This window comes from Canis lupus, chromosome 21 (genome assembly GCF_048164855.1).
Source record: "Canis lupus baileyi chromosome 21, mCanLup2.hap1, whole genome shotgun sequence".
In the NCBI taxonomy this organism is placed as follows: domain Eukaryota; kingdom Metazoa; phylum Chordata; class Mammalia; order Carnivora; family Canidae; genus Canis; species Canis lupus.
Window position 1 is genome coordinate 30983015 of NC_132858.1, and position 25603 is coordinate 31008617.

The 25603-nt window shown below is 52.0% G+C and overlaps 2 protein-coding genes across 15 annotated transcripts; one reads left to right on the forward strand and one right to left on the reverse strand.

Moving 5' to 3' along the window:
- Positions 1–6: 6 nt before the first annotated feature.
- Positions 7–19040, forward strand: SIRT3 (sirtuin 3). 13 transcript variants are annotated; one of them, XM_072791297.1, is made up of 9 exons: positions 562–2655; positions 3103–4522; positions 4841–4963; positions 5445–5633; positions 5723–5955; positions 7686–7786; positions 13757–13918; positions 16929–17138; positions 18511–19040. In XM_072791297.1, exons 4-9 carry the CDS (start codon positions 5587–5589, stop codon positions 18529–18531), a joined length of 774 nt encoding a protein of 257 aa, XP_072647398.1. In that variant the 5' UTR covers positions 562–2655; positions 3103–4522; positions 4841–4963; positions 5445–5586; the 3' UTR covers positions 18532–19040. The 13 variants fall into 13 exon arrangements, with proteins under 13 accessions (XP_072647388.1, XP_072647396.1, XP_072647392.1 ...); XM_072791288.1 differs by lacking the exon at positions 4841–4963 and having other exon boundaries at positions 3103–3759; positions 4375–4522; XM_072791289.1 differs by lacking the exon at positions 4841–4963 and having other exon boundaries at positions 3103–3286; positions 4375–4522.
- Positions 19041–19582: 542 nt separating this feature from the next.
- On the reverse strand, positions 19583–25189 carry RIC8A (RIC8 guanine nucleotide exchange factor A). 2 transcript variants are annotated; one of them, XM_072791281.1, is made up of 10 exons: positions 24994–25187; positions 24741–24788; positions 24068–24655; positions 23534–23625; positions 22861–23011; positions 21740–21835; positions 21513–21657; positions 21296–21440; positions 20781–20900; positions 19583–20367 (listed from the first exon to the last, which is right to left on the reverse strand). In XM_072791281.1, the coding sequence occupies exons 1-10, from the start codon at positions 25075–25077 to the stop codon at positions 20247–20249; spliced, it is 1590 nt and encodes a 529-aa protein (XP_072647382.1). In that variant the 5' UTR covers positions 25078–25187; the 3' UTR covers positions 19583–20246. The 2 variants fall into 2 exon arrangements, with proteins under 2 accessions (XP_072647382.1, XP_072647384.1); XM_072791283.1 differs by lacking the exon at positions 20781–20900 and having other exon boundaries at positions 19583–20078; positions 24994–25189.
- Between the last annotated feature and the right edge of the window lie 414 nt (positions 25190–25603).

A 25603-nucleotide genomic window follows, 5' to 3' on the forward strand; every position in this document is an offset into this window, starting at 1 on the left:
CGGGAGCGCCCCGGCGTCCGGCGGCGCCCCCTGGTTGTCGGGGTGACCGCGCGCGGCCTCGCAGGGAATTCCGGGTGCGGTTGGCCGGGTTTCCCGCGCGCCGGCCGAGCGGTTCCGCGGTTCGAGAGCCTCGGGCCGCCCGGCCCTCTCCCGGCTTGGTAGCCGACGTTCTCCCTCCGTGGGGGCCTCGGTAGGACTGGCTTCCGCGGAGCGTCGCGAGGACCGCCGAAGATGTGATGCCGGGCGGGAGTCCGCGGAGCGTGCGCCTCCCCCGCCCGGCGGAAACGGACGGGGAGCGGGGCAGAGACACGCAGGCTCCTGCTCTGGTCTCCGGGGCGAGAGGCGGGAGCCCGACCGGCTAGGAAGCCGCCCTCGCCTGGCGTCCGCCCCAGCCTGGCTCGCGGAGCGGGGCGGACCTGCGCCCTAGGGTCAAGGCTGCGGGCGGGCGGCGGCGGAGCGGGGCCATGACGCGGTGCGCTCGGCCTGCTCTCGCGGCCCTCGGGCTCTGGGGCCCGGCAGGTGAGTGGGCCTCGGTCCGGCCCGGCGGCTGGCAGCCGCGAGGGGGGCGCGGGCCGGGCTTGCAGAGCCAGCGGGGTTCGGCTCTGTCCTCGCGCGGTCGGTGGGACCCGAGAACCTGCAGGAGCTAAGTACTGCCACACGCCCGGGGTGTTCCAGAGGTCACCGTGGCAGCGCTTGGCTGCTTTCTACGGCGTTTTGCATGTGCACAGGCCGCACTTGTGTGTTCGTTGTTGACACTCGGATTCTGGAGTGCAGCTTGCTGGTTCTACTAGACAGTAGGTCTTGCGCTTGCTTTCATCTCAAAACATAAATGTTTCCTCAGTCGTTTACACTAATCTGCAGACTTCTTTTTTTCCCCACGACTGTTTTTATTCGAACCACCAGATCTACCCCAACGAAGAGCTCCCCAGACTCTGCCTCACCTTATGGGGGGAGCGTACAGTTAGGGAAGAGGGACCTGTTGCTTCTGTCCCCGCAGAGAAGGGTCGAGATGGAGCCTGGACTTCTTGGGCGTTGACCATTCGGAGTCTCCCACTGCCTGTCTCTGCGGGAAACTGAGAATGCCCCACCACCCCCGTCCCAGGTTGGGGGTGATCTGTAAAATTCCATTCAATTGAGGTTTCCTGATGTATTGAATCTTTCTTTTATTGAAATTAGTTATTACAAATAATGCTCGGGTGTATTGTTTATACCCACTTTTTGAATAAACGTAGTGGAACTCCTGAGCCTCAGGGCACATACGTTTTTGGTTTATTTTTGCTCCCAATAAGTGTGCAATTAATACTTCTACTAGCATATGTTCATACCCTTCTATGCAGTAATTGTACATTTTGGGATCCTTGCTGTTGACCTTAGAAATAAACCTGTTATTTTGCCAGCAAAATAGATGTATTTAGTATTCAGTTCTCTGTCATTCAAGGAAGAAAGCTATGGCAAAACCGTAGGCGAGTTCCCGAAACAGAGGACCGAAATGCTCTTTTAGAGAAGAAGGGGGTGGGGCTTGGGAATAATTTTAAAAAAAAAGATCCTTTGGAATAAACGGAGCTGGAAGTGTAGTGGCTTTTCATCGGTGGAACTGTGCTCTCTGGCTGGGCAGGGCTGTCACTGGCTGTGCTGGGCTCTCATTGGCTGGGCTCTCATTGGCTGTGCTGGGCTCTCATTGGCTGTGCTGGGCTCTCACTGGCTGTGCTGGGCTCTCATTGGCTGGGCTGTGCTCTCACTGGCTGGGCTGGGCTCTCACTGGCTGTGCTGGGCTCTCATTGGCTGGGCTGTGCTCTCACTGGCTGTGCTGGGCTCTCACTGGCTGGGCTGGGCTCTCACTGGCTGTGCTGGGCTCTCATTGGCTGGGCTGTGCTCTCACTGGCTGTGCTGGGCTCTCACTGGCTGTGCTGGGCTCTCATTGGCTGGGCTGTGCTCTCACTGGCTGTGCTGGGCTCTCACTGGCTGGGCTGGGCTCTCACTGGCTGGGCTCTCACTGGCTGTGCTGGGCTCTCATTGGCTGGGCTCTCCCCGCAGGGCTGTGACTGGCTCTCCCCGGCTGGGGCACCTGTGCTGGAGGATGCCGCCTTCCTCGTGCTGGCGCCGCCAAGCCCGGCTTCCTCCGTCTGCGGGAAGGGGGGGGGAGCGCCCCCTGCTGGTGTCCGCCGCGCGTTAGGCGCCGCCCGTTCTTCCGGTTCTCGTTGCCTGGGGACCGAACGCGGGCGTGGGGATGGCGTGGGCGCACAGCCGTTAAAGTACCTTAGGTGCGCAGCAGCGGATTAATGCTTCAGGACTGGTGCATCTGCGTGATGCCGTCTTACAGTTACTACAAGTACCGGTGAGGAGTTTAAAGGATGCCAAGCGATCTTCTGTTCATCCGAGGGCCCTTTATTGCGCTGACCGGTGTCCCAGCAGGTGAACCCCGTTCCGGTCTAGAAAGCACCGCGGGTGAGGGACGCACTCCCACAAGACAGCCCCCAGTTCAGACACCAACCAGCTTGTCTCCTGTGCTTCCGACTGACCGGCTATGGAGCCGGGTCCTCAGGGTCATCTCTGGTTTCGTTCATTTGCTGGAGCAGCTCACAGACCTCGGGAGACCAGCTGACCGAGTGGATTGCAGTTTTATTGACTGAGAGGCCAGGTGGAGCGATACATGGGGTGAGGTCTGCAGGGGTCCCTGGTCCCTTCTGCCTCCTGGAGTTCGGGGCCCAGGGGCCTGGGCAGGCGGTTCACTGACCTGGAAGCCCTCTGACCCCTAACCCCCTTGAGTTTTGATGGAGGCTCCAACCCTCCAATCACAGTTGGTTGGCCCTGGCCCCCAGCCCCCATCCTTAGGACCTTCCCAAAGTCCCCTCATGAACATACACCCAGCTGTGGTGGGTAGGGGCTGGGTACGTAAGACGGGATGCCCACCTTACCTCCACAGCTCTGGGGGATCTCCGGAACTGAGGACAAGAGACCAGCCACGGTCACAAGAGATGTGCCCTTTGCTCTTAGAAATTCCCAGGGTTTGGGGATGAAGATCAAAAACGTTTTTATTATAAATCACAATATCACAATTTCCCTTTAATTCCTTTTATGTTTTTCCTAATAACTTGCATGTAGGAGGAGCTCAGTAAATGTTTGGGTGAAGACTGTGGGGGAAGGGTTGTTCCAGATGCTGAGTGACATGGGGCGTTTAACAGCTGTGGCTGTGGCCAGAGCACCTTCTCTTCTTGACCATCCAGCCAGTCTTCACTAGAAAATCTCCTTTGGAGACTTAGAAACTTGAACTCAGAAAAACTGCTTGGTAGGTGCTTTTATGGAAATCTCTGATGCAGCACAACTTCTTCAAGGTCTGTGGGCATCTCTGCAGGAGTGGGGAGGAGAAGGGGGAGGCACTGTTTTCCGTGCTGTGTGTACTTCCTATACTTTCTGAGGAAAAGATCTACAGCTATAGGTCTTCTCGAGCAAGACTGTGAGAATCGTTTCTTGCTCTTGGCACTAGCAGCCAAGGCTCAGGATGTGTGAGTGACCTGGTGAGACCAGCAGCAAGCTAGGGCTCTGACTGTCCTTTGGCTCTGCACGCGCACCTTCCTTTGTTCTCCTCCCTTTTCTCTGGTACATATGTTTCAGAAATCCATTCTTTTGAAAACCAAGATGATGCTTTATGTGGTGGGCGAAGCAGCAACCCAGAAGCAAGTGGGCTGTGAGCAGCAAGTCCCTGACCCCAGGGTAGAGTGTGCGAGGTGCCGTGCAGGGCCACCGCAGGAAGGGAGAGATGTGAGCCTCCCCGAAGAAGCAGGGAATCAAATGAGGGCAAAGTGATTGCTCACGGGTTCAGCAGCCGCTTCACGAAGGAGGTGGCATTTGGTCCTGGCCTTGGCTGTGGGAGATTTGGACATACTGAGGGGAAGAAAGGTCTTTTCAGGGCAGAGGGAGCTGGGTTTGGGACATAGACAAGAGCCAGGGGGCCCTTTTACTTGGTTGGAAAGGGGGTATATAAGAGGGCATGGAGTTGTAATTGTCACTGGGGGGGGATATGCTGTGTTAGGGTGGGGAGCAGAGAGTTTCAGGGAAAGCCTCACTGACCGTGTGTCCACTGGGTGGGTCTGCACAGAGCTTGCTGTGCCAGTTCCGTAAGGAGCAAAGGAATACAACAGACAAGGAGCAAACAGGAGAGTGAGTTGGGGCCATACTTCTAGAAGATTCATACTCTTGAATTGTTCTGATGTGTATCTGACAATGCGCTTTTAGGGTGCTTATTTCTTGCCTGCATCACAAATGAGTAAAAGAAGTGCTGTCAGTTTCCTGTCTTTATGTCTGTATTCACTTTAGATTCGTCACTCATTTGAGGAGGGTTGTCAATTCCATTTGTTGAATCTCTTTTCCCATCAGGGTGGAGGAGTCTCTATACCGGAGTCAGAGATGTCCTGGGGGAGGGTCATCAACGGCCTTCTCCCGGAAGAATGGACATGGGGGCCGCCAGTCTTTGGGGTGTGAGAAAGGCGCCCTGTGCAGTGGAGCTGGCAGTCCTGAACTCTGGGTGAGTTGCCAGCGTGATACCAGGAGATGAAGAAGTCGTGCAGCTTGGTCAGATGCCAGGCAGGGGCCCTAAGAGCAGAGCAGTAAGCCCAGAGGCCCTTCCAGGCCTGTATGAGGTGAGGCTGTAGTGACACATACCTCCCATGGCTGCAGACTCACTGCAGTGGGACATTTTCAGAGACGAGACAGGCTTTGTGTTCCTCATACTACTTTTGTTTCTTCCTGTTGCTTTCCTGGTTATTGAGTCATATTTTATAAGTCCTGAGGTCCTGCTGAAGCCTGTGATTTGTTCATTGTGTTTTGCTCTCTTTTCCTACAGAAGACCATCCAATGTCCCTATTACCATAGCCTTGTGAGCGTCTCGGCTCCTGGCTCCTGGGGGTGACTTGAGAAACCTTCCAGTGATTTGCAGAGAGAACCTGAGCTGAGTCTACCCACTGCAGTGAGAGCATGAGTGTTTCTTTCTGGAATGGTCTCTAGAACCCATTTTTCCTCCTGATGATATTTGGTGTAAAGTCTGAGACATTGGCTTTCTTTAAATGTCACTGTGTATTTGTCACATCCCGGGTACGCTGCAGTATATGTCTCTACAGAGAGCACACCCAGAGCCCCCACTAAGCCCCTACACCTTTGGTGTGGACCCTTGTTCTCTTAGTGCTGGCACTGGATAGCAGGAATTAAGAGATGATACATCCCTTGTTTGCACAGTTCCAAGTAATCTGAATTTTTTGCTCCCAAATAAGTTTTGATTTCTGAGTTGACACTTCTTTCTCTTGTAGCCCAGTAGTCACCCATGATGAGAAAAGTGGTCATTTTGGGGTACAGGAGGGAGGTGTCTGATCATTCTCATTGCTGGGGGTGGTAGGAGGGCTAGCATGAGTTTGACAGTCCCTGGTCACCTGGCCACTCTCTTTTTCTGTCAGCATTACAGGCGGAAGAAGACCCATATCTTTTTCCACTAGAACCTCAAGCATCTTTGGAAGCGGAGGTGACCATAAGAAGAAGCTTTTTCTGCAGGATATAGCAGAACTGATTCGAGCCAGAGCCTGCCAGAGGGTGCTGGTCATGGTGGGGGCTGGCATCAGCACGCCCAGCGGCATTCCGGACTTCAGGTGCCCAGCAGCTCCTCCCTTGGCACCCCGGTCTGCCTCATGGCCCTGCCTCTTCCTCAGGGCTCAGAGCCTCTTGCTCCTCTTCGCAGGTCTCCCGGGAGCGGCCTCTATAGCAACCTGCAGCAGTATGACCTCCCATACCCCGAGGCTGTTTTTGAGCTGGCTTTCTTCTCTCACAACCCCAAGCCCTTTTTCACTTTGGCCAAGGAGCTGTACCTTAAGAACTACAGGCCCAACATCATACACTACTTCCTCCGACTGCTCCACGACAAGGGGCTGCTTCTGCGGCTCTACACGCAGAATATTGATGGGCTCGAGAGAGGTGAGCTCTCCGCCTGTCGCCACCTCCTCTCTGCACAGAAGGCTTGGGTGCCTGTCCTCTGGTTGATTTCAAGCCAACTAGTGATGCCATTGTCCCTGACAAAAAGTGCACCATGTGTCTAAGAGTCACTGTTGGGATCTCATTGGTGGACCTGATGTTCTGGCATAGTTGCTGGGCTGTGAGTTTTGGACAGAACTAAAATTGACATCAGGAGCTTCTAGTTTTGCTAGAAGCTGGTAGGGTGATTTTGTTTAAAGAAATTTATTACATTTTTTGAGCACATAAAAATAAAGAGAGGAATGTAATGAACCCCCATGCCTTCATCATAGCCAGTCCTTGCTTTATCTGTGTCTTCCTACCCCCACCTTTTCTCTCACCCCTGGTTATCTTGAAGCAAATCCCTGACATCATAAACTTAATCTATAAATAGTCTATAAGTACTTCACTGGTTATCTCTAGAAGATAAAGACTTTTATATATTTATTTTTAAAGATTTTTTAAAATTTATTTATTCATGAGAGACACACATATACAGAGAGTGGCAGAGGAAGAAGCAGGCTTCATGCAGGGAGCCCGACATGGGACTCGATCCTGGGTCTCCAGGATCCCACCCTGGGATGAAGGTGGCGCTAAACCGCTCAGCCACCCGGGCTGCCCCAAGACTTTTAAAATATAATTAGGATGCCATTGTCCACAGAGAGACCACTATTAATGCCTTAGTATTATCAAACAGGATGTGTAATGGTTTCTGACTGTGTCGATAACAGCCACAACCAGTAGTTCACAGACGCTGCATCTTAGGCACTCACCAAGCCTTTCTCTTATGGGCATCGACGCTGCTGATGGGTGCTGTTAGAGCTGACTTAGCATCTTGTGATTTGAAAAAAGGAGTCATTCCTGGACTCCAGGAAAATGATTCCTTGCTAGAAGGGTTCTGCAGCTTGGAATTACATAGGCAGCAGTGGATACCCCACGGGGATGATCTTTTCTGGAGATGGAGTAGGACAGGCCTTGTGGGAAGGTGGGAGCATCTGGCTGTGGCTTTAGCATATGGAGGTTTTGACAATAACGGGAACAGTGGAAGCCACTTGTGGCTGGGGCTGCTTGCCCACCCACAGCTCAGTGGCTGGCAGTGGGAACAGGGAACTGTCATAAGTTACCTCTGTTTTTCTGCAGTTTTTTGGAAGCTACTGTCTTTATATAGTTTTCTTGAGGGAGAGTATGAGAGCACGCGTGCATGTACCCATCGGGGGAGGAGCAGAGGGAGAGGGAGAGGGAGAACCCCAAGCTGACTCCCCGTGGAGCACGGAGTGTGAAGCCTGCCTGGGGCTCAACGCCACGGCCCTGAGATCATGACCTGAGCCAAAATCAAGAGTCAGATGCTCAACTGACTGGGCCACGCAGGTGCCCCTGTATAGTTTTTTCACTTTTGCTTGGTCTCTATGGAATAGGTAATTTTTCCCTAGGTATCAAATGTAATTTTATCTGAGTTTATAGCAAACTTGTTGACAGGCTTTGTTTTACCGTAATTTGGCTCCGTCTGGAAGCCCTCATCCCTGATGCTCATTCTGGTCAGTGGGACATCATCTGTAGGTGGGGGAGGCACGGACAGCCAGGCTTGCACTGAAGGCTGTGACTCCCTCTGGGGTCTGCCAAGTTCAGAGTTTACGCGCTGGGGCTTGTGCGCCCACCCTGGGGCCAGCAGCACTTAGCTTTGGTTTGAATTTCAGTAGCTGGGATCCCTGCCTCAAAGCTGGTTGAAGCTCATGGATCCTTCGCCTCCGCCACATGCACTGTCTGCCGAAGACCCTCCTCAGGGAAGGACATTTGGGTGAGTTGTCACGCTGATGGTTCTCTCCCTTCTGCACTTTGCAGTGGGAGTGATCTGGAATAGTGACATTTTATGAGCACTGTATTGGAAGACACCAGAACTGTAAAGCTGTGGAGTGCTTTTCTTTATTTTCAAATTGGAAAAGTAATACACACTTGTAAAAAATTAAGAAATATGTAGGGAAAAACATATCTCCCTTCAACCTATAGGGAGTTTCTATAGCCCACTCTTAACAGTTTAGTGTATAATGTTCTAAACCTTAAAAAAAAAAAAAGGCATACCTAAACGTACATGGCTGTGTCTGTATCCTTACACTACACAGTGACAATTTTTTTAATTAATAGGATTATTGAAATTTTTAAAAATTTATTTGTGAGAACATGAGCAAGAGGGGCAGAGGGAGAGGGAGAGAGAATCTCAAGCCAACTTCCCACTGAACACAGAATCCGATGTGGGGCCTGATCTCACGACCCTGAGATCATGACCTGAGCTGAAACCAAGAGTTGGCGGCACTTAAGCAACTGAGCCACCCAGGCTCCCCAGTAATAGGATTATTAGGGTTAATGTTCTACAACCTGCTTTGTTATAGAACAAAACTTCATGGATGTCTGTGTCAATAACTACAGCTTTGCTTACTATTTTTAGTAACCGGAGTGTTAACATGTAGGCATTCACCTACTGTGGGGTATTTTTTGATGTTTGTTATTTTTACTATTAGGTTTAATGCATCAATTATACCTGTGCTCATACCCTTGTGTACTTCTGGGGATGTTTCTGTAGGATGGGTTTCTACAATCAGAATAGGATAGACTGGAAAATCTTAAATAAAGATGAAACTCTGAAATATTGATGAGGCATATGTTTTATTTTATTTTATTTTTTTTGTTTTTTTTTTGTTTTATTTTTTAATGAGTTGAAAATCACATAACCATAAAATTAAACATTTTGAAGTGTACAATTCATTAGCATTTAATATATTTCCCAGTGTTGTGCAACTACTACCTCAGTCTGATTCCAGAACATTTTCATCACCCCAAAGGAAAACTGTACCCACTAATCAGTTAACCCCTGGTACACAACCCTGGGGAACCACTGATCCTTTTACTGTCTCCATGGTTTTGTCTTTTCCAGAATTTCAGAGTTGGACTCATACATATGCAGCCTTTTCAGACTGACTTCCATCAGTTAGATGCCTTTAAGTTTCTTCCACGTCTTTTTATGCCTTCATAGCTCACATCTTTTTAGTGTTGAATAATATTCCCTTGTGTGGCTGGGCCTTAGTTATCCATTCATCTACTAAAGGACATCTTGGCCACTTCTGTGTTTTGGCAATTATGAACAAAGCTGCTATAAACATCCACATGCGATATTTTTGCATGGACATGACTTTTCAGCATCTTTGGTAAATACCAAGGAACATGAGTGCTGGATTGTATGGTCGGTGCATGTTTAGTGCCTTTCAATGTGGCTGTACCACTTTCTATTTCCACCAGCAGTGAGTAAGAGCACGCAGCATTTGGTTTTGTCCATGTTCTAGAATTTGGCTGTTCTGATAGGTGTGTAATGGTATTGTGTTGTTTTAATGTGCAATTCCATGGTGACATATGATGTGGAGTATCTTTTCAAATGCTCATTTGCTACCTATGCATCTTCTTTGGTGAGCTGTCTACTCAGGTCTTTGGCCCATTTTTATTTTTTATTTTTTATTTATTTATTTATTTATTTTTTCCATTTTTAAATTAGGTTGCTCATTTTCTTATCATTGAGTTTTAAGAATTTTTTGTATATTATGGATAACAATCCTTTATCAGATGTCTTTTGTAAATATTTTCTTCTTCTTTGAAAATATTGTCTTCTCATTTTCTTGACAGTGTCTTTCACAGAGCAGGGTTTTTCACTTTAATGAGGTCTAATATATTTTTCTTCCATGAATTGTGCCTTTGGTGTTATCTCTGAAAAGTCATTTGCTGCAACTCTTGCTCTGTGTAATAGCAGCAGAGGGGATCCCTGGGTGGCTCAGCGGTTTAGCGCCTGCCTTCGGCCCAGGGCCTGATCCTGGAGACTGGGGATCGAGTCCCACATTGGGCTCCCTGCATGGAGCCTGCTTCTCCTTCTGCCTGTGTCTCTGCCTCTCTCTCTCTCTCTCTCCCTCTGTCTCTCATGAATAAATAAATTAAATCTTTTTTAAAAAGCAGCAGAAACAAGTGGGGTGGGGGGGAGCTGTGGGGAAGCTGGGGTGGGGGAGCTGGTTGTTTAGAGGCCTCCATTTACTGGAGTGAAAATTGAGAATGATAGTGGTCTTTCTTTTAGGTGACTCATCTAGGATGCCAGAGAGGTGGTTTGCCAAATTAAATAAACCTGGAGTGTACAGTTTCTTTGAAGACAGTGTGGTGTCAGTTGTATAGTCATGAACATTTTCATCAGGCTTTTCTGTGCAGGCTTGAATCCTGTCCAGTCAGCAGGCTTAGGAAGAGGTACTGTAATCCTTTGGTGGAGATTTCTAGCGAGTTCTAGCACTTTGCCAAAACTTAGGCATCTGTTTCTCTCAATCCCTTTCAGGGTGCTCCCATTGAGCTGGTTTCATCCAGCGTTTGGTCTGACCCTCAGCAGCAAGCATGTGGACCAATTGATACAAATCTGAGAAATCAGATCAGTAAGTTTGAATAACTGTGTTAAATCTTCAGCAAACGTATAGGGTCCTCAGTCACTTTGGGAAATTGTTTCAGTACAGCTCCAAATTCAGCCTTAGTCCGGGCAGCATAAGCCATTTGGCATTCATTTGGACCTCCAGCAGAGTTTACTTTAGAGGGGTAGGTGTTAATAGGGTCAGGAGAGGAGGGGTGGGGAGAGGTTTGGAGATAAAGGGAAGCTCAGTGAAAGGATTAGAAGGAGGAATGGGTATAGGGGAGGGGAGGGCCAGTGCCAAAGGAAGAGGGAAAAGGCTCCAGAGGCAGGGCCCGAGTATAAGGTGGCCCCACCTGTCTGGAGACAAAGAGGATGGGAAGGGGAAGAGGCCTCAGAAGCCCCGTTGACTTCTTACAGTTGTTTGCCTCTTTGCAAAATACTATTTCTAAATTAACTGAGGCAAAACAAACTTTGAATCCTAAAAATGTTTGGAAGCCTTGAGGTACCAATTAAAATAAGCATCCAATTCAGTGTTGACAAGTTTCCAGCCATGGCTGTCCAATTCCATTGTGAGAAAAGTCAATTTGGGGAGATGGGAGGTTCCCCACGATGGCTATTGAGGTTGTGAATGCCTTTTGGTTGAGTCAGTCCATTTAGTTAAGAATGCACACGAGGAGGGGCCACCATTCTGAAACCTAGAACTGGCTGAGGTCCCAGAAGTGTGGGGGCAAGGCCGTCCTCACAGCATTTTGATCGCTGGCATCCCACTTCCCAGAGGCTTTTCTCTAGAGGGAAGAGAACAATGTCTAAACGGCACAGTTCCAGTAGGAACAGCCTAGCTTTAGAAAGGAGTCAGACCAAAGGCCAAACAAGTACTCTCAGGAAGGACAAAGCCTTAAAACAGGTCCTGAATAAAGGCTGGAGAGCTCAGAACAGAGAGTGAAGCTCATGTCCAGGAGACGACTTATTCTCAAACCCAGGGCCGGCAAGAGAGCAGCAAGCCTGACCAGGTCTGTGGGGACCGGCACCTGTGTGTGTGCTCACCAGCCTCAGAGCCGCTGGAGGTAGCTGCCTGCGTCCCACTTCTGACACCAGGTAAAGTTTTCCTTAAAAATAACACTGCCTACTATTTTACCAACAAAATGGGTTTATTCAGGAGAGTGGAAAATTGTAATTTGGGACAAGCAAGCTATGACAAAACCGTAGGCACGTCCAAACAACAAAGGAGAGGGACATTTGATGGAGAGGAAGGAGTAGGGAGGGGCTTGAGAGACAGGTCTGGGGAATGATGGTGTCTCACCAGCTGATCGCTGGGGTAGCCAATTTGTTGTAGAGGGGGGGTGCACATCTTCCCCTGTTGGGACCTGCCGTTGATGGTTCTTCCTGTTGAGGGTTCTTCTGTTGGGTCTGTAGTTCACACTTCTTCGTGTGATTGATGTTTGAGCAGTAGGGCTCCTTCCGACCTCCTGAATCCACATTAGCAGGGTTTCCCTTTATTAATTTTCATAATGTCCAGCACCATTTGTTGAAGAGATGAGATTTGGTCCTTTGTCAAAGAAGAGTTGACTGTGTTTGTGTGAGGGTACTTCCAGCCTCTCTGTTCTGTTCCCCTGATCTATTCTTCTGCTCCCTACAATAGAGCCACAGTCCTGATTCCTGTGGCTTTTTATAATAAGTCTTGAAGTCAGATAGTGTCAGTCTTGTTCTTTGCCTCAATATTGTGTTGGCTATTCTGGTCTTTTGCTTTCCATATAAACTTTAGAATCAGTTTGTATCTGTTCTCTGCTTATTTTTAAATCTTTTCTCTTTGTCTTTGGAGTTTTAGAGTTTTACACTGTTACTGGGGTAACTCTCCATATGGATTTCCTTTTGTTTACTTATTCTGCTTAAAATTTATAGGGCTTTCTGAATCTGTGGTTTTCATCATTAGTGGAAAAATCCCTGGCTGTTGCCTCTCAGATGTCGATTGCATCTCCCACTCCCTCACCTCCCTTGTGGAGCTCTACTTAAACTCCCATGAGACCTCACGCTCCCACCCATGGCTCTTCTGTGTGTTCCATCTTGCTTCTCTGTGCTGTGTTCTGAATAATGTCTTTTGATCTATTTTCCAGTTTACCAACCTTCTATTCTGTTGTATAAAATAAGGTTCTTCCACTAAGTGCTAATTTTTGTTACTGTTTTTTGTTTGGAAAAGGTTTAATGAGATGTGAAACCTCAACCAGCTGTGGGCTCATTTCCAGATCTGAATTACTTGCCCCGTTTTTTTCTTCCTAATTTTTATTTAAATTTAGTTAGTTAACATATATCACAGTATCAGTTTCAGGAGTACAACTTTGTGATTTATCACCTATATACAACACCCAGTGCTCATCACAATAATGCCTTCCTAATTTTTGTTACTTTTATTACTAGAAGTTCTCTTTGGTTCTTTTTCAAATCCACTACATTATTTTTTATAGTTTTCTATCCCCAACAGATACTTCAAACCCTTTTTTTAAAAAAAAAGTTAAACACAAAATGGCCTTAATGTGTCTCTAATAGTATCTGAAGTCTCTGAGTAGTGTCTCCTTGGTCTGTTGTGTCTGCTGGTTCTGGCTGGGCTCAGCTTGCTAAGACAGGGCCAGGAAGGTTTGTCTTAGGAAGCTGTTGTCCTCGTTCTTAGGCTCCTTCCTTTGACACCCAGCCCAGCACATGAACACAGGCATCTTAGGGCAGAGCAGTGATTTGCGTCTACCTCACCTTGGCCTGCAAGCTAGTGGTCTGTGGCAACACTGCTTACAGCTCCTGCTTGAATGCCTTCCAGGTCTAGGGTGATGTCATGATCACTTCAATCAGGTACAAACTTTATACCAGCTTTCTCATTGAACCATGTTTAGTGTAGGCCAAATGCCTGCAGAGTACCTCCTGAGGACTGTGTCACATACTATTTCCTTAGCATCTGAATGTCTCTGATAAGCCCCTGAAGGGCACAGCCTGGCGTTACATGTGCTAGATATCATGGGCTCTTCAGGATGCACCTTCAAATACTCCAGTGTGTCCCCAGTTTCAGGGAGCCATTGAAACAAAATTGGCAAAATGTCAATAAATGCCAAATCTGGGTTCATTATTCAGCTGTTATGAATGTTTGAAAATTTCTTAGTAAAAGCAGTCTTTTTAAAAAGTTTTATTTAAATTAGGTAACGTACAGTGTTACATTAGTTTCAGGTGTACGATCTAGTGACTCACCTCCATACGTCGCCTGGTGCTCCTCACAGCAAGTGCACTCCCCACCCCACCCCCTCCCGTCTGGCAGCCTGAGTATGTCGTGACATTGTCCTTGGCCTGTTGTCTATGTGTGTTGCACAGGCCGACGTGAGCATGGACAAGATCCCCCGCTGCCCAGTGTGCACTGGCGTTTTGAAGCCTGACATCGTGTTCTTTGGGGAGACACTGCCTCAGAGGTTCCTGCTGCATGTACTTGATTTCCCAATGGCAGATCTGCTGCTCATCCTCGGGACCTCCCTGGAGGTTTGTCAGCAGGTCCAGTGGTGGACTGAGTGTGCAGGGGCAGGGGAGGCTATAAGGACAGGGCCGAGGAGGTGAGGCTGCTGGGGGTGGCACCAGCTGCTCTTGGAGCCTTCACATCTGGCGTCCTAGCTTCGGAAGATGAGTAGGTTCAACTGGTCGGGAAGCAGAGGTATTCCTGGCCAAGGGATTGGCAGTCTGGGCAGAATGGGGAAGAGGGAGGGTGCTCAGCTTTGGAGGCACCATCAGCATGGGTGGGGCACGGTGTGTAAGGGAAGGGAGGAAGGAGGGACCTGGAGAGTAGGGCAGGACAGACTTACCAGGCCACATCACAGAGGCTGGTTTTGTGCTAGAAGCGGTAGACTTGAAGTGGTTGAGCCAGGGGCTTAGCTCAAGGTCCCAGAACCTGCTGGGGAGTGGGGATTGAAGGAGATGCCTGGGAGGTGGGTTCTCATGAAGGTGAGGCTGTGGGCCCGGTCAGATCATCTGACCATGAGAGAGGGCAAAGAGAAGAACGGCTGGACTTGGGGACAGGAGATGGAGTGGTCTGGTTGTGTCTGTGGGCACTCAGGCCTTTTTTTGGTAACAAGGTATTTGGAGGGAGGGTTCCGAGCTCAGTTCTGTACAATTGTGTTTGAGGTACCTAGGACACACCTGTGGACACATTCTAGAAGCTGGTCTACCTCTAGATCTGAAGCTCAGGATGTGACAAGAGCAACAAACACGACCCTGTGATGAGCTCTGCCTGGTTGGGTGCTGGTGCCGAGGAGCAGAAGCGCCAGAAAGGCCTGTACTCTGTGGCCTGTGTGGTTGGCCACAGAGGCCTAGAGTTAGGTGCATTCATCCAGCAAATGCGCCCGCTGTGTGCCGAGCCCTGTTGTAGGGCCTTGGACAGACAATACGATGTTGCAAGCAAGTGACACAGTGTTAGGTGCTGACACATGTTATGGGTGAAATAACAAGTGGGACAGGAAGGCTGGGAAGGGTTAGGAACTGATTGGGACATCAGCTTGGTTTCCATGACTGTCGGAAGGGGACCCCGGAGCTGAGGGCAGAAGGGGATGCACGTGTCAGCTGAGGGTGTCTGGCAGCAGGCACTGCGCAGTGGCCACAGCCACATGGAGTGAGCGAACAGAGGGCAACAGTGACAGGGTCTGACCTCCTGACCCCGCAGGTGTTGTGGCGGGGAGAGCTGCTGGAGACCCTGCAGGTGGTGGTCCGGGTGGCGATGGCGGGTGGCCAGGTAACGCCACAGAGGGCAGTGTTCATACATCACATAGATCGAGGGCAAAGGAAGGAATCCCTCCACCCCCTCCAGCACTGCGAGTGTTATGCGGTGTCCTCACAGCTTCTCTGCTGCACCTTGTGGTGACCTTTAACCAGAGGTGGGGCAGCACCATGCATAGAGACCAACTACCTTGTTAGCGCCCAGTGTCCCTGCTGGGACCCCCCAATCAGAGTGCTTGTCTCTAGCACCGAGTAATCTGCAGTATTGCTCCAACTTCATCTCATATGCTGTGTGGAAGAAATACTCAGCAATAAACTTGATTATTAATTGCCCCTCCAGATCCCACTGAGTTGTGACATAATAATTGTATATAAACCAAATGATGTTTTCTAAAATCTGAAATATTCTGAATTCTGGAACACACCCAGCCCCCAGAGTTTTAAGATAAGGGATGATGGATGAATAAGCAAATTTCTATTGATGGGCAACAAAAATAAAGTATATAGATTTTATATTAAAAATAATGATGTAGTGAATAACCAAGTGTACACATGTTCACACATTCATGTGAGTACCTCAGTAAATACTGAGAAGTTGCCTTCCAGAAAAATACACTACGTAAACTGTCACCAGTTGTATATGAGTGGCCATTTTCCTCATCCTCCCCAACAGCAAACATTACCTGTGTTTAAGTTTATCCATCTGATTTGGCTAGAAATTGTGTGTGTGTGTGAGAGAGAGAGAGGAAGAGAGGGAGATCTCACATTTCTGTAATATTGAAGTTCATCTTTTCATGTTTTATTAACCACTGTATTCTCTTTGGATTGAATATTTGTATCTCTTGCTCATTTTCATTCTTTTTTTTCTTAGTCATTAAATTAGCAATATAAATCCATAAATGATATAAAATGTTTAAAATTAGTTTAGCAATTAGCAATATTTGTCACATGTTGTAAAATGCTTGCAGTTTATGGTGATGAGGTTTAAAAATTATTTTCTACGTCGTATTTTTATGTAGATAATAATGTGATAGTATTATGTAGTCAGACCTATCATGACTTTCCTTTGTCTCATCTGACTTGACTTATCAGGCCTTAAGAGTCCTTTCCTACCTTTACTTATAAAACCTAAGTTTTCTTTAAGAATTGTTTTGTTTACATGTAAATCACGTAACATTTCTTTCACTCACCCGAAATTTTTTCAGCGAAGGCAGGAATTGAGCATTTTCCTCCCAGATAATAAGCCAGTCTCAATTATCTCTTTCTTATATTATTGCTTCTGAATGGAAATTTCACGTGGGAGCTGGATGAAGCAGCCCAAAGGCACCGAGTTGGGACTCCCTAGAAGTCTGAATAGTGGAGAGTGTGCAGAGGTGGGGCATCCACCCCTGTGGGTGCCCCAGGAGCCCCCTGTGAGCCCAGGTCCTTGCTCCCAAGGAGTGAGGGCAGACAGACGAGATGCTGCTGGGAGGAGACGTGTGTGGTGGGACAGGACAGATAAAAGAGGGCGCAGTTGCTGGACCCCAGATGCGCCTGGGCAGGGAGACCCGCAGAGGCCAGGAGTGTGGGAAGCAGAAGGACATGGACAGAGACATAGAGGGACCCAGGCCTAGAGCCCGGGCAGGCTGCGTGACTAGAAGGAAATGGTGGTGTATGTGCCCTGTATCCAAGGCCTTACCATCGGTCTGAGCTGCTCTTTCAAAGCCTCAGGCTGTGCATAACGTGTCCTGCGGGGCTTGGAGGACAGGGTGGGTGCTGGCCTCCTCACGTGTGGGCAATTTTTCAGGTAGAACCTTTCGCCAGCTTGTCTGAGGCTGTGCGGAGCTCAGTGCCCCGACTGCTCATCAACCGGGACGTGGTGGGGCCCTTTGCCTGGTGTCCTCGCAGCAGGGATGTGGTCCAGCTGGGGGATGTGGTTCACAGCGTGGAAAGGCTGGTGGAGCTTCTGGGCTGGAGAGAAGAGCTGCAGGACCTCATCCAGCAGGAAACCGAAAAGGTACAGACTGCAAGCAGGGTCCTCGCTGCTCTGGGGTCCAGGTGCCCCTGATGTGGAGCCCTAGCTGGCTAAGACAGTGACAGGAATAGCGCACATCGGTGTTAACCCAGTCCCGGCCACTGTCCGAGGCTGTCCGTGTGCTTACGAGAGCGACGCTGGCTGCCTGTTCCCCAGCGACGGAGCTGCGGTTGGGTGCGGGCAGACCGGCTGGGTCCTCTAAGTAAAGCACCGCCAGCAGCTAGCTCCAGGCTGAGTGTGGCTCGGAGATGAGCTTTGAGGAGCTGAACTTGTGTGTGCTGGTGTGGGGTGAAGCCCACCCTGGGAAGGCACTCCTGTGATGATCACGAGAGCTGCTGGCCCGTATCGATCCGCTGTGGGTGCAAAGCCAAAGATGCTCGGTGCTCCTGAGGTTCCAAACCTGTTCCAAGTGAAGTTTCCCAGGAGAATCGGTTAGCATGCGTGGCCCTGGCGTGAGTGCTGATTTTCTAAAGGAGGCAGCATTAAGCTTTCGAAGTCCAGTCATCACTGAGGATCCTCATGTGACACCGCCCAGGGGGGCAGGGGTCTCGGGTCCGGGGTCAGGCCTTCCCCTCACCCTTCCGGGCAGAAGCCCCCAGCCTCTGGCTGCAGTCTGCTTTCTTACCAAGTTGAACCAAAGAAAGAATATAAGGCTTATTAAGGCCAGGAGACTTCCACACATTTTAGACATTGTGGCTGCTATTTTTTCTATCTCTCCATTCCAGAGTTTGGCTCTAATGGCTAAGATGTAGGCTGGTATCACCCCTTATCTTATTATAAATGTCAAAGTCATATTGCTGGATCATTTTAGGGAAGTAGAGAATGCAGGTAGCTCCGGAGCCTATACTTTGCACATCAGGAAGACAGGCAGCGGGTGCTTTGGTCAGATCCACCTAGCAGCTTCCTGGCTCTGACGTCCTATTTCCGTACAAGACTAAGCCAAGTGGCCCCCAAGGACTTTTGGAAGAAGTCCTACAGACTTTGGTCTGTGCGATTTTATAATCTTATGTGAAGATGTAATTAAAATCTTTATAATTTTATGTAAAGTGGGTTCTGGTTTTGGTTTACGCATACGAAGAGTTGCTATCCAATAGGAAATACCGAGGGATGAACTGCAGTCCACCTTGGGGTTAATTCCACAAATAATGCCTATTTTTGAGCTTGTGAGCTTCAGCACATCTCACCTGGTTACTTAAATGAAGCCCTGTGTTTTGCCGCCCAGCCCTGCTGGCATCGTGTTACTTGGGCTCAATGGCAGCATTGGCAGAGGCAGAAAAGCTTTTATTTGATTAAATAGTTGGAACCCAGGCCCTGAGATCTACAGGACTGATTCCCTTTCTCCTCCATGTTCCAGCTCGATGGACGGGACGGATAGGATCATGGCTGGTCCCCCACCCCTCCTGGGAACAGAAACGGTTCCAAGGAGTCACTGCCCACCTCTGAGTAAACAATTTTGGCTGAACCAGGACCGGTGGCCTGAGGAAGAGTGTGAGGCTGCCCAAGTCGTGTTCTGCTCACGCTGTGGGCCACCCCAATCATGGGTGCCAAGCTGCCGGCATCTTTCTGCTGTTTGACTCTTCAATCTGAAGCTCTTGATGCCAAACAAAAGCTTTCTTCTGACAGTGACCCTCTTGAACTCAGACCAGCAGGAAGCCCAGACTGAATCTGCTCAGTGTCCAGGTCTCCATCCGAAGGGCAGACTCAGCCTCTGTCCCTTAGACCTGGTCTTGGGCTGAGTGGCCACAGCTGTTCCCAAGGCGTGGTCCTGGGTCCGAAGTAATACAATAGGGTCCTATAGCCTGTTGGCCTCTTTTGTGGGGTTATCTTTAATTAGGGAAACATTGTTCATTTTTGGCATGAAATAAACACTGTGGTCTCCTCAAAGGGAATGTGAGTGTTGACAATGGATGTAGAAAGGGGACCTTGGGCGTGTGTGGACATTCCTCCCCACTGGAATAACTCAAGGATGGAGAACATGCCCCTGGATTCACCCTGGAGTGGGGCCTAGTGCCGTTTCCCACAGAGCCCCAGCACTCCTCATTGAAGGGCGTCGTACCTTGTTCACTCTACCTGGATGCCTCCCCCTCAGCTTCCCCAGCAGGCCTTCCCAGTAACGCCCCCAGGATTAACCTCTATGTGGTGGAAGGCGTTTCTGAGAAAACCTCAGCTGGCCCCTGGCTCACCCCGCACTTCTTGCTCCTGTTGAGGTTTCTTGTGCTGGGGCTGCCGCAAGGCCCAGCTTGGACAGCACCACTCAGGCACACCTTCCTGATCGCTGGCTCTTACCCTGTGTGTGGTCCCTCATGCTGGGCATCATTTCCCTGCCCGTGGCACACTTAACAGACTCCTCAAAAACAGATGTGACTAATGTTGTAGAAAAAGGGCTGAATTCTGAAAGGAATGAAATTAATTCCTCATACATAGGCTCCTGCTTGAAACTCTTTATTCCAAGATGGTGTTTCTAGGATGCTTTGTGGAACGTGATAGAAATCCAGACTTAGGGTTTTACAAGGTACATTTTCCTCATGTATTTATGGTCTACGCCAGTGGGAAGGTCAGGACTCCACTGTCACAAGCGGTGAGCGCTTGGGTGCTGTGGATACTAGAGCAGACGGCTGAGCGAGGACCTAGGATGCGGAAGAGGCTACCAGTCCTGAGCTCAGTGGGGACAGAAGTAGCAGCGCATACCTTGGATGTATGTTTCTGTCCTTAGTGTGTACAGTTCTGGCAAGCTCTTTTCCTGTGAACTGCAGCACTTGCTTGCTGTGGAAGCTCTAGGCAGGCATGCCAGACTGGGACATGCTTGGGTGTGCCCACACTCAGCCTCTGCTCCCATCCTCTTGGCATACACCCGAGGCCACTTCATCAGTAGAAATCAAGGCTGAGTTCCCAGAGTCGCAGCAGGACCAGACCCTCACAGTCCTAAAGATAAGAAACCGGACCAGAAACAAATCATTAACAGAACTTTGGAGGTAAAGAGAGAGAGGGATCTCTGAGCTGGAGAGGGACATGGTTTCCCCGGGTCACAGTCCCAAGGACATCTCTGGAAGCAGCACCAGTTCTGAAGGGGGAACCAGAGCCTGGCTGTCCTCAGTCGGGGTCTGAGTCAGGTTCCGAGGAGAGCTGCCCTTCCATGGTCTCACAGATAGCATCCTGCAGAGACGTCAGCTGACCCCGGGGACTCATCCCCATGGGCTGGATGACTCTGTGCCTGCGAGGGAAGAACATGGTGAGGCTGGGGGAGAGGCCCGGCAGGTGAGGCAGTCCCGCTTACCCCTGGCTCCGTGCATGTGCTCCAAGCTGCTCCCGTTTACTAGGGAAGCCAGGGTGGGAACTTGTGTCAGACACGCCTGAGTCCCAACTACTACCTGGTGGCTTTGGGGCCTTACACAGTCTCTTAATTTCTCTAGGTCTCAATTTTCATCTCATCTATGAGATAAACGTAATACCAACCTCAAATCTAATCCTTTCCTGAGGCGTTTCCTTTGTCTCCAACCTGAGTGAGGCAGCCCTGCATAAGCCCGTCACTGACCCCACCCCCTGCAGCTCACTAGGCTGGACCCGGGCCTGGGATTCTGTTCTCCCTTCTCCCCGCCAGGGGCCCCTCCTCACCACACCACGTACCTGGAGAGCTTGTCAAACATGTTCACCAGCTTCATGGCCTCGTGCTCCTTCTGCTCCTCCGTCATGCCCTCCATGGGGTTGGGCGGCTTTTCCTCCACCCTCCCGGTCACCGGGTTTATGCTGCTTCCCAGGGGAGGGGGCATAGGGAATGCATGAGTGCCTCTCTAGAACAAGAGGCAGCTGCCCCGGGTGGGTGGGGTCCTACACATCCTGCTTGGGCCTGGACTGCCAAGAAACCCATTCTCCTAGGAATGGCAAGAAGCAAGGTGGCTGCAGGGGCCTCCCTCCAGGAGCAGCAGTGAACCAGCTCCTGCCACCTGGATCTGCTGGTCCCCTAACTGCCTGGCTCCTGCAGCCCATGTTCTCAATGGAATAACCTGATACCAAGAACCAAGGCCTGACTCCCCAAAGTCTGACACATCTGTCATCCCGTCCCACTCACCCTGCGGGACCCTGTGGGTGTGGGAACTGGGACCAGGCCAAGTGAGGGCAGCCAAGGGTGGAGGAGCACACACCTGGCCTTGGCTTCCTTGTACTCATCTGTGTCCGTGTCCTCGTCCTCCGAATACTGGCCCTCAGGCCGGCCGCCTGCCATGAGGCCCCTGGCAGCCAGGAGGCCGGCAGCATTTCCGTAGCCAGTGTACTTGATGAATCGGGGCACTGAGGGGCAGGGCAGAGGTCAGTGTGTGAAGGTGGCGAGGGGCAGGTGTGGGGGCAGATCCCAGCACTCACCACTCTCAGAGCACAGGACAAACAGAAACTCCGCGGCCACTCGCTTCACGTCAGTGTCCAGGTGCGTCATGAGGCGAACAAGCTTGTTCCGCAACAGCTCCCCGACCTCAGGCCGAGTCCTCACGTCCCGCAGTGGGGGCAGCACCTGGGAGGCAGCCGTCCCTCAGCCTGGGCCTGGAGCGGCTGGGGTCTGACCAGAGTTCCGTCCTGGCCCCTAGCCCCCATACCTGGGCCTTCAGGAACTTCCTGGCCGGGCGGTGCATGCGAGCACACTCCGTCAGCACGCTCAGCACGGGGGCCACACTCTCTTTCAGCCGGTGCGTCTGCAGAGGAGCCTCTGTCACCGCCCCCACCTGACCTGAGGTCAGGGGGCTACACGCGCACACTGGATGGTCCTGGCAGGAGGCGCTCGGGAAGACGCCTTGCCACAGTTAGTCAGCTGAGGGGCCAAGAGTGGGCGTTGGGCGTCTGGGAGCCTCAAGGGGCCGCGGATGGAACTGCACTTAGGGCTCTCGTGTGCTCTGGGACTTGGGGCCACTCATCTGCTCTAACCTCCTCACCCACACACCAAAGTCGTAGGGAAAACACAAAACATTCGTAGCCGTTAGCACACCAGTGGCACGTGACCCGTCCTCAAAAAATAGTGACCAAAACGCAAAAACAAAATCCCTACCCTGTGGGCTTCATGGACCCAGTGAGCAAAGAGCTCCTGTCCTTCCCCGGCTTCCCCCCCGCCCAGTGACCTCCCTGGACCACCCCCCCCCACCCCGGGTTGTGGCAGAAGCAGTCACAACCATGATGTGCAATGCAAGGGACCCAGCTCATAGCGCACGTGAGCAACGTGACAACTAATCTCACTCCATCTTGCTTTGCAGTATCCCAGAGGGGCTGGTTGGAGGTCTAGCTGGCCAACGTCCTGTGTGCAGGCATGGGAACCAGGCAGCCTCTGGCTCGAGGTGGTGGTGGGTTGCCCAAGGGATGCCAAGAGACAAGTGTCACTCGTCCCGAGGGCTGCCTGCACACAGCAATGCTAGTGCTCTGACGGCACAGGCAAGGATTCTAGAGACAGCCACAAACAGCTCTAAGACACAAACTCCGCTGTTGACTCTGAAAACCCGTCAAGATAACCAGCACAGGTAAAACCTTCAAGTGTGTGCGTGTGAGAGGGGCCACGTGTTTCTGAGGGAGGTAGAATCTGGTTTTCTGCCAAACTGGACCACGAAGCAGCTGGAGAAATGGCCTGAATCACACTCTGCTTACCAGTGTGACCGTAAAAAAAGCAGTGATCAAGGCTGCTTGGGAAAGTCAGAGCCACTGAGGACCCCACAGGTCAGGTCCCTCTGCCCACCTGGTGCAGACGCTTCTCCAGGAAGCTGAGAAGGACGTGAATCACATCCATGTTCGCTCCCAGGAACTCCAGGGAGCCTTTGTGTGGCTCCAGGGTAAGGAGGACGTCCAGACACTTGAGGGGCAAGTTCCCCAGGAGATTCACTGTGTGGCTGAGGACAGATCAGGAGGAGGGCTTGATAGGTCCGACCCCCCAGCATAAGTACAAGCCTTGCTGCCCCCTAAAGAGGCCGCATGTGACTTGAACTAGCATCTAGGGATTTGATGACCAGAACCAGGGGCCGGTACTGAGGGTGAGACTGACCCTAGAGATGTTCCCACATAGTCGGTGGGGTGAGTTCCTAAGAAAGGGGGCACGCTCCGTCTGGGTTGAAGCCCCGCGGACAATCTCTGGAGCGCCAGAACCTGCCCAGGCACAAGTCGCCGAAACAGAACTCAGCAGTTACTCGCTAACTACCACGTGGTTGGTTACTACTAACTCCACTGCAGACACAGATACCGTTCTTGGATTCGTTTCTCTTGTCCTAGCCCCTTACCATAGACACACACTGATGGAAATCCCACCCCTGTAGGTGAAGCCTCTCCAGGGGGAAGCCTAGCCGACAGCCAGGGTGAGAACTACTGTCTAGACCCCTGAGCACACTTCCCTTCCATTGAACGGGCCCCACCCTCACCCGTGGAACTCCTCTGTGCGGTCTCCAGCAGCAGCGACCATCACACAGTGCCGCAGAATGGTCCCCAGGTGCCGATAAAGGGCCGCATCTTCCTGACCAAAAAGAAAGGGGTTCCTGTGAGAGGAGGCCCCACTCTGGGATCACATGCACGGACTATGCATTTTCTCTACTGTGTGCCCAACCCCTCGTCCTCCCCCACGTAGCCTTGAAAGCATTTCCTTAACCAAGACCATTACCAGGTCTTCCTGGGATAAAAACCACAACCTACTCTAGTGTCCTGCTCGTGACCTCTCCATGTACCAAACAGCCCTCCTACCAGGCTGCAAGTGCCAGGTATGCCCTCTGCCTTTCTCAGACAGTCTCTGAAGGCCCCTGTACATGATGTACAGCTCCCTGCCTCCTCCCAATAGGCTGAGAGCTCTTCCCGTCCTCTCCCCGTCTGATACCTGGAACCTACGAGTTCGCTATAGGCAAACAGAGCCAGCAAGTGTCCACACCGTTAAGCCCTACCTGTGGGCTCAAGTCAGTCCTCACCTCGTCTACCTCCCTCTTGATGGAGTCGAAGGTGATATTGAAGAGCACTTTGAGGATCTCCATGGCCCGCTCGGTCTCCTGGGGAGGAAGAAGCTCCGGGGGGTTCTCGTCAGGGCTCATTCCCAGGGTCAGCTCCAGCGCATCAGTCAGCAGGTGCACTCCCCGCAATTCCTGAAACAGCTGCTGCCTAACGTCAGTGCGAAGTGCCGTGAGCAAGAAGAGGAGGCGCAGATCAAAGAACTGGATGTCGTGTGGAAAGCTACTCTTGCGATACAGCCCCACGCGCTCTGCGAGCCTCACCACCAGGCGGGCCTCTGCTGCCAGCACCTGTGCCACCGGGCTGCTCAGCACGAGGTTGCACAGGCACTTCAGGGACTCGAGGACAACGTCCATGTCCAGAGGCTCCGGGCCAGACCCCTCCAAGGCGATGCCGGCATAGCAGGCAAGGGCCTGCAGGCTCTGGCGGCTGGTGAAAGGGTCCAGGCAGCTTCGGTCCCTGGACAGGATGCGGATGCTCTGCAGCCAGGTGACGCGGCGGGGGGGTGGCAAGCCCTGCTCCAGGACCGAGACCAGCAGCTCCGCCAGCCTCTGTGGGCGGGAAGAAGAGCGGCTCCAGCAGGCCCCCTACCCCGGGGCCACGCGCCCCCGCCCCCTGCCCTCGGTCCGCACCCACCTTCCGGTCCTCCTGCTGGGCGTCGTCAAACGTGAAGCTCTGGGAGTTCTGCAGAGACGGGGAGGCTCAGCGGGCTCGGCCGCCGCGGGCGCCCGCACCCCCCCCGCCTCTCCCCGCCCCCCAAGGTGCGCGCAGACCCCGGCCCCTCCGCCGCGCGCCGCCCGCCGCCCGCAGCCCGCAGGCCCGGGTCCGCACACGCGAGCCCCGCCCGGCCCACCTCTTCCGTGCAAGCACGTTCACGGCTCGCGCTCACCTCCCGGTTGTACGTGCGCAGAGCCTCCATGATCACGTCCTCCTCGCCCGCTTCCACGGCATCCGCAACCACCCGGGGATCCATGGCGCCTCCGGGATCCCGCGCCGAGCCGGCGGGAAGGGGAGCTGCTTCCCGGCTCCGGGCGGAGTTCCGCCGCTCCGCCCCGACTGGGCGCGCGGGGCAGGCCGGGACTGGGAGCGCGCGGGGCGGGGCGGGGCGGGGCGGGGCCAGGGCTGCGCGCGGGGCAGGCCGGGACTGGGAGCGCGCGGGGCGGGGCCAGGGCTGCGCGCGCGGCATGCCGGGACTGGGAGCGCGCGCCGCGGGGCGGGGCCAGAGCTGTAGGTTCATTAAGGGGGTGAGACCTGGATCAGCTGGCTGGGACTTGAGTGTTTTGCCGGGGAGTGAGCGCGAGTTTCAAAGGTCCTACTAGGTGATTTTTCGACCTCGGAGCTGAGCGGCCTCCGAAGCTAACGGGGACCCACTCACCTTCCCACGCACGCCCCCCTGGATGCCTAGCACCAGTGCAAGTCCGGGGGAAAAGCGAAGTGGGAAGGACTTTGCGGCCCCGGGACCCGCCGACCGCTGGTTCCCGGCCCTCTGGGAGCGTGAG